Source organism: Teleopsis dalmanni, chromosome 2 (genome assembly GCF_002237135.1).
Source record: "Teleopsis dalmanni isolate 2A chromosome 2, ASM223713v2, whole genome shotgun sequence".
In the NCBI taxonomy this organism is placed as follows: Eukaryota; Metazoa; Arthropoda; class Insecta; order Diptera; family Diopsidae; genus Teleopsis; species Teleopsis dalmanni.
In genome coordinates, this window is record NC_051847.1 from 148,709,151 (window position 1) to 148,719,165 (window position 10,015).

General features: G+C 29.3%; 3 protein-coding genes across 3 annotated transcripts; all 3 read left to right on the forward strand.

Annotated features, from left to right (window-relative positions):
• Nucleotides 1-5,749: 5,749 nt before the first annotated feature.
• On the forward strand, nt 5,750-6,604 carry LOC119678802 (calmodulin-like). The gene has a single exon (XM_038090864.1). The coding sequence runs from the start codon at nt 5,927-5,929 to the stop codon at nt 6,377-6,379; it is 453 nt and encodes a 150-aa protein (XP_037946792.1). The 5' UTR covers nt 5,750-5,926; the 3' UTR covers nt 6,380-6,604.
• A 1,172-nt stretch (nt 6,605-7,776) lies between these two features.
• LOC119679492 (calmodulin-beta-like) lies at nt 7,777-8,380 on the forward strand. Its single transcript, XM_038091875.1, has one exon. The coding sequence runs from the start codon at nt 7,875-7,877 to the stop codon at nt 8,322-8,324; it is 450 nt and encodes a 149-aa protein (XP_037947803.1). The 5' UTR covers nt 7,777-7,874; the 3' UTR covers nt 8,325-8,380.
• A 231-nt stretch (nt 8,381-8,611) lies between these two features.
• On the forward strand, nt 8,612-9,613 carry LOC119682665 (calmodulin-alpha-like). Its single transcript, XM_038096155.1, has 2 exons — nt 8,612-8,693; nt 8,751-9,613. The coding sequence occupies exon 2, from the start codon at nt 8,757-8,759 to the stop codon at nt 9,207-9,209; it is 453 nt and encodes a 150-aa protein (XP_037952083.1). The 5' UTR covers nt 8,612-8,693; nt 8,751-8,756; the 3' UTR covers nt 9,210-9,613.
• Nucleotides 9,614-10,015: the final 402 nt, after the last annotated feature.

Consider the following 10,015-nt stretch of genomic DNA (forward strand, 5'->3'; position numbering starts at 1 on the left):
ACTGCAATAGTACAGTACATTCTTGCAATAATCGAATATCATTATATAGTTCTATTCCTGTGAAAACTGTAATTATTTTATTTAGAATGAATAAATGCATTGCTCTCAGTGGTTTTTAATGGATTGATTAAGGACTTTATGTAAAATTAAATTTTTATCAAATAATCTATAATACTTCTCGTCTATATGATTATATACGTATGAATATGACGGTGACTATGTTGATGTAGTGCATTTTATGTTAATGCATGCAGCTAACGCATAACGTATAAGTTGCATGTGTTGGCTACATAAAGCAATTTTATGAAGTAGTTAATACCGGAGTTGTAGTTGCAAATTGCAGTCGCATTGTTGTTATTGCAGAACATACAATATACACTTATTAATGCAAAATACTGAACCTAATGAACTATTTTGTGCCTTTATTTTCTTCTTGCTATGTTTTTTTTTATAAAGTTTTATTATAATGACGTGACACAAACAAATATGAAAAGGGTCCTCTGCAAGCACAAAAACACTGAAAATATTACACGAGGTTTGTGTGAATTAGCATATGACACGGTCTACACAATAGAAAAGCGAAATGTAAGCCATGCTAATGCGTAAGGGTGGAATCTGGTGTATCACAATTCTTATAGGGAAGTTGCCTGATATACTGGGCCATAGAAAGGCATGTGAACTGCTCAAAAGCGCATATTTACTTTTCGTTACCAAAGTGTCGCCAAAGTTGTATATAATTTTTCCAATTTTCCCAGTTGTGACAATATAAAGCTTCAGTTTTTTAGTCGTTGCTAACTCTGATTATATTGTCATGCACGTTCCGTTTGCGTTTGTGTCATTTTCTTCAGTCACAAGTACAATGCAAATCACTGTTCGTTGTCATAGAACACTCGTGTTAAATGTTGTTACATTTGTTGTGTACTCTACATTATGCTTGTGTACCTATCAATTTAATATTATTTTCAAAAACATTAATTAAATTAAATTAGAGTTGTTAGTAGTGTTTTTTGTTTGTTATTATTGCCGGGGCTGATGGATTGTATCGCAGTTATTAATTTGCAAATGGAAATAAGTTGCAGAAAATATATGTCTCTTCTATAGATAAATATATTAAATGACTAAAGGTAATTGTTAAAGAAAACAATGTTAAAATAAATGAATAGTTATATTGTTTGAGAAAAAATATTATTGTTGTAGCTATTTAGTTTCATAGTTTAAACACAAAAAAATAAACACCCATCAAACACGAGTTAGTAAGAACAGAACTTAATTCACAAAAACTTTTCTTAATAAGCAACTTAATTACTAAATTTGAAAATTGCTAATACATTACATTTAGGACGTGTGCGAGTTAGGCTAAATTGATGCTAAACCAAATGGGAGATTTTTTGGGATTTTGTGCACTGCAGACATTTAGCCATTTATCAACACGAATCGACACATCAATACATTATCGGCACAACTTAGAATTTCCCTCATTTAGAACACAACTTAGCCTAACTCGCACACGTTTTTAATACACAACTTAACTTGATTTACAATTTAAACAGCTCGGTTGCTTCACTTTATTTGTTGATTTAATAATTATTAAAAACTCAAAAGTCACAGATAATTGGCATAGTCAGCAAAAAATCAAATAAATTCGAAACTAAGATTTTGTGGACGAAATTTCACTTATATTTAAATAATTCTATTAAAAATAATAATTTTTTGCTAAATATTTTGAATTTAAAAAGAAAACTATATACTAACACCTTAAAAAGATTTTAAGCACGCAATAGATAATAATGTGAAATGCAGTTAATGGCGGAGTGAAATAGTTGATACAGCTGCAAAATCGTAAAAAGATAAGTGTAGGCCAAATAAAGAAAATTATACTCTATTTATTACATACACTATATATTAGCACTCTCACGGAAAGATTGTAGAACTATAATAACTATGCTGAAGAGCCACAATCTAGTAGTAGTGAACGCAAACAAGACAGAAACTACCAATAGTATCACATGAAGGATATACAGGGAGATAGGAATATTCGACATTTTGGAGCATGTCTTATGCTTATGTATGGATTACTGGGAACGTTTTCAATACGTTCGGAGGTTTCGCAATTTGGATACTTGAAATGCATTGCAGCACTTCTTAGTTGTGAAAAAGTGTTTACATTTTATATTATGACTTCTACAATCTACAATAAACTCAGTTCAAACAAATGTCAGATTTTAGAAACCGTTGACATCTGATGTCTTATAAAAATGTGTATAAAGTTTAGTTTCATCTAGTTTCCCAGTGTTTAACAGAGATTTGTTTAGCTATTGACCAGGTTAACGTAACTTTACGTTATAAAAATTGACCTTTATGGAAATGGAAATCTTAATGATTTAAGTCTATTGCAATTAAACAACTATGTTGTAGTTGTATTAAAAATAACAATTTGTAGTGGATAGTTCATATTTGCAATTTTGGTTGCTTTAACTATATTATATTTTAAGGAGTCACGGAAATAATAATAATAATCATTTTAAAACATTAAACAACATATTAACATTTTTAATCCTTTAATAACACTTTTTTAATAAAACTTTATATTTTCTACATTTTGTGATTTAAAGATCACATTATAATCCCTGACACTTCCGTTGCTTTGACGCACTTGTTTAACAAATCAAATTTTCTATTGCCCGAATTTCTGCATTTTATTTAGAAAAAAGAAGAATATTTCTAAAAATATTGCCAACTCATGCAACGTTGCAGCATGTGGCATAAATTAGCTGAGCGTTTGTAATTTTTTACGCTTTGTTTTGCATTGCCATGCTTGCCATGCCTTGCATGTGACATCAGTCATAAATTCAATTTTGTTAAGATTACCGCATTTTTTTATCAGCTTTACTGCAGTGTGAATAAAATCAACTAAAGCAGGTGCAACAAGGACGTCTTTTTTCCTGCTTCGTGCACATAAAATATTGCTAAAGTACGCTTCAGGCTTGCATAAATTTCGGTCACAATAGCAAATAATATTTTACTTTAACCAAAAAAATAAAATATGTAAAAGGAATAATTTTGTTGGGCTATTTCAAATTTTTTGCATATTCGTAAGTTTAAGCATAACGTAACTGTATGCAGAAGTCTGTACATCCTTATATATATATATATATATATATATACCTACGAATTTATACATAATCTGATACATAAAATTTTAGTTTGGTGTAGCAAAGACTAGTGCTATTTGCGCTTAAATTATGCACGCAATTTTTATAAAAAATGCTTAAATGCATTCCACTTTCATTTTTATGTTGCACGTCACATATATATACATACATAAATAAGCATACTAACATATTTATGTTATGGAAATTTTTTTAACGTATGCATGCATAAAAAAATCCTTTTATGCATCCTTGAAACTTCGAATTCGAATAGTTTTCTAAAAAAAATTTTAAACACACACAAAGAATGTTAATCATACGCACCGGTGGACATCCAAAAGATAATTTAAGTGAGAATAATCGAATCTGACGCGTTTAATAAAAAATAAATAATGAAATGTGAACTTCATAGCTATTCAATGTAGCACCTAACTCAGAACTATATGTTTTTCTAATTTATTTTAATTTAAGTGCTACACAAAATGATACCATATTTGATGGAAATAAGTAAATTTTAACTCAATTTAAAGGAATTAATTTTGTCTCAAATTTTAAAATAATTTTTAAATAAAAAAAATATATAAATAAAATAAAATCATTTTTGTAAAAGTAGAAAGTTGCAAATATCCTTAATAATTCTAAAGATCACTTATCGGTAGTAATGGTTGAAATTTCATTAGTCCTTCCTAATTAAAATTGGGTGTTTCTTTAGATCAAATCAAATTTTTTTCACAGAAAAATACAAAGTCCATTATTTGATGTATGTATTTCATATATGTTATATAGTTATTCGATATTAGGAAATGAAAATATTACAAGAGTATGTCATTTAACATTTAAATAATTTTTAAGAACACAGTACGATGTGAGTCTCTTTACAATAACATGAATATAAATGCTTTTTATAGCAGTAACTTTTTTAATGATTGTCATTTTAAAAAATTTAAACAAATAATTAATCTTAAAATTAATAAAAAGTTGAAATTTCTTTATCTATATCTTTATATTTTTATGTACCGCGATATGATAATGCACATGGCTTAATGTGAAGGGATATGAACTACTAATACTCAAATTTTTCTTAAAAGTTAAGAAAGTGTACACAGATAATTAGAATAAAATATTTGCAATAAAATTTTCCAATAACAAAATATTCTTTCAGCTTTCATGATATATACAAATTATTATTAGTTTTGATGTTTATAAAAAACGGTGAAACTCTACTTCAATGTTTTATAATGTTTTGTGATATAGGCTTTCATACAGCCCTAACGTAAATATGTAGAACCATTCTCCTGTTAAACCTCTAACGATCTTTTTTTTTTCTTTTCTTGCCATGACCGTTTTTTTTTTAAATCTTTCTTCGAAATGATAGAACATCATCATGAAACTAGGAATGTTTGAAATTATCATGTCTTTCAAAGTTTCAAAGTTCCATAGTTAACAGCTTCAGTTTATGTACAAGATTATGTATATTATTATGTTAAATATAAATCCACAAAAAAGACACAAATTATTAAATTTTTGATTTACTCGGTTTGATTAACTTTTTCTTTAAGCATACAGATGAGGTAATTTTTAATATAAGTGGATGATATTTTCTTCTGTCCATTTAAATGCTACTTTGATTTTGTTGAACTTATTTCCAACTATTGATTATTTTATCCCTTCCTTTCTCTTGCATATTAAATAGCTTATGTTGGTGGAGGACCTTTTGCTCAATCCACTTTGTAGTTTAAAGATTTTAATCGTGGCCGCAATTCGCTCATTGACCAAATTCGTGAAGGTCGTCCAAAATGAATTGCTAGTTGCTGTGCCAGAAAACATTGATGTGGTGCTGATATGATCATTTAGCCGCGAAAAAGGTTTATTCTCGTTGAATTCCCCATCATTACACAAAATTTCAAAATCACTCATGATTTTTGTCGGCGGTAGAATCTGCTGTTGCATTTAAAAACCATGTTCTGGAGGTGTCCGAATAAGATTGGAAAAAATGATTTGACAAAATGGTTCGAACTTATGCAAAAAAGTACTAATCATAAAGGAGAATACTTTGAGAAACAATAGAGCAATTTTCAACAACGAGTTAGTATTTTTTCATTCTAAGGCTCAAAATATAAATAGCGACCCACGTACATACTTAACTTCTGTTCTGGAAAAGTAAATAAGTTTCTTAGCTTTACGTCCAATTGGGATCTTAATTGAGTACGATGTTTACCAACTTTGTTTATTATTGCTTTCATTTATTTACATTGAAATGAATTTACTGCTGAAGATAATATCAAATGCAGGATTTGTACATGAAAATTTTAAATACTACTTTTCTTATCTTTCAAGAAGTCAAGAAAATATATTATTTTGAGATTAAAGGGAAGATGCATTATGTTTTTCAGAACACTACTTAAAATTTCCATTTATTCACAATTTATATTTATTCCATTGTTTACAGTTCTTTAAAGTTAAAATAATTCAAGAGATCTTCACATTTACAATTAACATCTGACGTTTAATTTTCAATGAATATTTATTTGTGTTGAAAAAGAAGTAACCTTTAAAATTTTTAAATATATAAAGAATAAAGTTAAATATTTTTAAACTTTTATTTTGTTTAAAAATTTATTATCAAAAATAGTCTCCAAATTTTAAAACCAGTTTAAACCGTTTAAACCAGTTCCTCTTCCAGGCCTCTTCAGCCTTCTTTTTTATAGTACACTTTGATTCTAATTTTATTGCTATTAGAAAACTATTAACCATTAAAATTTTTTCCTGAAGTCAACATGGCAGAACGTTTGACGAAACAGCAAATTCAAGAATTTAGAGAAGCTTTTACTTTATTTGATAAAGATGGGGATGGTTTTATCACCACAAATGAACTAGGTGTCGTAATGCGATCTCTTGGTAGAAACCCAACTGAATCACAATTAACTGAAATGATTACCCAAGTTGACGTTGACAATAGCGGAACCATTGAGTTTCCAGAATTTTTGGCTATGATGGCCAGACAAATGAGTAGAGACGTAAATAGTGATCAGGAAATTCGTGACGCCTTCCGAGTGTTTGATAGAAATGGAGATGGCTTTATTTCGGCTGAGGAGCTTAGATATGTAATGACAAATATGGGTGAAAAACTAACGTTAGAAGAGGCGAACGAAATGATACGTGAAGCTGACTTAAACGGTGATGGTCAAATTGATTATAATGAATTCGTAGAAATGATGTCCAAACGTTAATTTTGTGAAAAACAGTTCCTTGTAGAAGAGATACAGATGTCATGATATGTTCAGGTGAAGCTTACCGAATCACACTGCCAGCCTTTACTTTGATGCAGAGATGTTGACAATAAAAAATTGTCTCGCTAAAAAGCTGGCCTGGAAGAGGAATTTTATTTATACACGTATTTCTTTCAACCATAAACGAAATAAAACAAACCAAAATACATGGCAATAGCAAGAAAAGTCGAGTTACTTTATTTCATGAAATTCATGAATTTCGAATTGATGTTTTATTTTACTGATTGTAATATGATATACGAGTAGATCTTATTTCATTTGTCGGCTTCTAGGTTTTAGGATCTCGTATTAAAATAAAGTGCCTATACCAACCATGGCATGGTGTATTTGAAAATTTGATCATTAATTGATAAGTTCATGTGAATCAATTTTCCAGACATTGGATAAAGTGTGGTTTGGACATTCGATTTTTGCTGTTAGCTAATATTAAAGGGAAATATTCACCCACATTTATGAGATGTATTCCGCTAGAGAATTAGTAATCTTTTAAGGCAATCGTACTTATTTCAAAAATGACGTATTTTGTCGTTACTCAAATTAGGCTTTTAATTTGAAAAACCTTGAAAAGATACACAAATATTTTTTAACGATTGCAAAGCTTAGTTGTAAAAAAAAAACGATTAAGCCATTAGTAAATTGGTATCGAAATGGGCGTTAATGCTTGCGAATACTGCTAAAATATATTTGTCAACTGAATGGATAGGAACCGACGTAAGATAAACACTAAGCACACCAAAGTCAATCAGAAATCATAATACGCCTTACTTGACTTTCATGATTTCTATATAAAACGGAAAACGATCAGTAAGAAATATTATAGCGCTTTGTTGTGATATCTGATATCTGGTAAGATTGCCAAAAAGTTGACTTAAATAAAGAACAAACTGTTTTTTCATCAGGATTGTACGAATTATAATTATTCTGTATCCCCAAGATCTAGCACGCTTCTTAAATCACTGAAAGATATGCAATACATTTTATTGTTGCATATATTAAAGCGCAGTCCTCCTATACGTCTCTTTACACAGATTTCATACGCTTGATTTAAAGCGATATTTGTTTCTTTCACAAAGATGAGTGAAGACTCGTTTCATTTTCTTGTTTGAAAACCTTTTCTTAGTAGCCCTTTCTTTGATTGTCTGCATTAACAACATATCCTCTCTCCAACACAATTTTGTTCTTCTCTTGGATTAAGCTATCAGATGTATGTGGAAAATACTCATATATATGACATATATATACGAATTTGCATCTGGTATGCACTGTAAGTTTTAATAAAAAATTTAATTATTTAGGATTTAATTTACTAAATATTTTTATTTTTGAAAAATAAGATCTTCAAGCTTGTCTTCACATAGTTTAGAGACAAGTTTTGTTTTCAAAAAAATTTTCAAAAGTTTTTCGCTAATTTTTATTTTTTATATTATAAGAAGAAATGGTTGAAAACTTAACGGAAGAACAGATTGATGAATTTAGAGAAGCTTTCAATATGTTTGATATCGATGGTGATGGAAGAATTACATTGGATGAATTGGGTGTCGTAATGCATTCTCTTGGTCAAAGTCCAACAGATGTGGAATTACAAGACATGATGGCCGAAGTTGATATTGATGGCAACGGGACAATTGAATTTAATGAATTTTTGATTATGATGGCAAAAAAGATGCAAGAAAATGATGAAAATGAAGAAATTCGGGAGGCGTTTAAAGTTTTCGATAGAGATGGGGATGGATTCATTACCGCTGAGGAACTTCAAGTTGTAATGATAAATTTGGGTGAAAACATTAGTGACCAAGAGATTTTGGAGATGATACGTGTAGCAGATAGCGATGGCGATGGAAAAGTAGACTTTCAAGATTTTCTTGCTATGATGAATATGCAGTGAAAATCGTGTGACTAAATCGCGAAGAATAAAGTTTGGTAATTAATATTAACAGAAATATATTAAGTATACTTCTAAATTGTTTATTAGTCAAACAGCTTCCAAAAATAAATAAAATATTTCGACTGTTATTTATATTATATTACTTATGATTTGTTTTACTCGCAAAGTTTTAAAAGGTCTAAAGTCCTCCGATAAGTACGATGAAGTAGTTCAAAATTACTTTTGATATGTATGAAGAAAAGTAACCGTATTTTCTAATTTAAAAAAACTTAACTTAATTTGTTATGAAATTTTCATTTGTAAAACATTTTTTTTGGAAATAGTTTCTAAATTTTAGTAGTTTTTGGCTCGATTTCATTATTGCTCCAGGTTTGTTTTAAGATGTTTCTAAGTTGCTAGGAATTGATTATTAATCATTTTATTAAGGGTAAGATGGCTGATCAGTTAACTGTGGAGGAGATTGAGGAAATAAGAGAAGGTTTTAATCTCTTTGATAAAAATGAAGACGGTAATATTCCAATTACAAATCTTGGTCTTGTTATGCGTTCTCTTGGTCGGAATCCAACAGAAAGCGAACTACGTGACATGATTACTGAAATTGATATAGACAAAAGAGGAGTTGTGGAATTTGACGATTTTCTTATAATGATGGAACGGTATATGCATAATGTCAGCACTGAAAATGAAATTCGTGAAGCGTTTCGTGTGTTTGATCCCGATGGAAACGGTTTCCTTACTGTAGCTGATTTAAAAGATATAATGACTACAATGGGTGAACAGTTAAGCGAAGAAGAGGTAGAAGAAATGATAAAAGACGCTGACGTTAATAATGAAGGGCATATCAACTACAATGATTACGTTACAAAAATGTTTCAATATCAATAATGACTCAGTCGTGAAAAGTAAAAAAGAAAAATTTCAAGAACTTACAAAGTATATGAAATGGACTGATATAACTTTTGATAGACAAATAATGCACTGTAAGGAGTTCGTTTTAATAATGTGTCAATATCTGTAATGACAACTAAGAATGGGAAGTTAATCTAATTAATAGTAATAAATTGCTGTTTGACAGTAATTTGACTGGAAGAAGGCAAATTAACAACGATGCCTCAGTTTTCAACTCATTATTTTGAGAGTTTTGAGTTTTGAGTAATAAACTTCCGAATAAATTTCCTAGTTGTTCGAAAAAATGCCTAAAAACCCTGGAAGAGAAGAATTTAATATATTTGTTTCAACCGTGAGCCAAATTGACAGAATAAAATTTGGTCGTTCAGTATCACATGTTACATTAATTTTTTTTAAAAATCATGTCCTTTTACCGTATTTAATAATTGGGCTAATAGATTCCTTATCAGAGTAAGAATGGTTGAAAATAGTTGGTTGGTGAACAGACTCCCTTTGAATAAGTTTAAAATCGTTATAATTTTTATTATAGTATTTATTCTATGTTGTGAACATATATAGTAAGACAAGTTTAATATGATTTTTTGTACACTATATAGAAAATTCAATGACTTCAGTATTTCCAAAGTAGTATTAAAAAGCACTGACTTTAAAAAGAATAATGAAACTCATAATTAATGCTTAATATTACGAAAACAATGGATATACTTTGAAAATTTCGTGTCAGCAAAAAGCCCTAAAGCCTTTAATATTTTATGTGTTACAAGAATGGAGATTCATGCATT

Excerpts from the sequence above, each read along its gene's own strand:
- LOC119682665 (XM_038096155.1), top strand. The coding sequence starts at position 8,757 with ATGGCTGATCAGTTAACTGTGGAGGAGATTGAGGAAATAAGAGAAGGT.
- LOC119679492 (XM_038091875.1), top strand. The coding sequence starts at position 7,875 with ATGGTTGAAAACTTAACGGAAGAACAGATTGATGAATTTAGAGAAGCT.
- LOC119678802 (XM_038090864.1), top strand. The coding sequence starts at position 5,927 with ATGGCAGAACGTTTGACGAAACAGCAAATTCAAGAATTTAGAGAAGCT.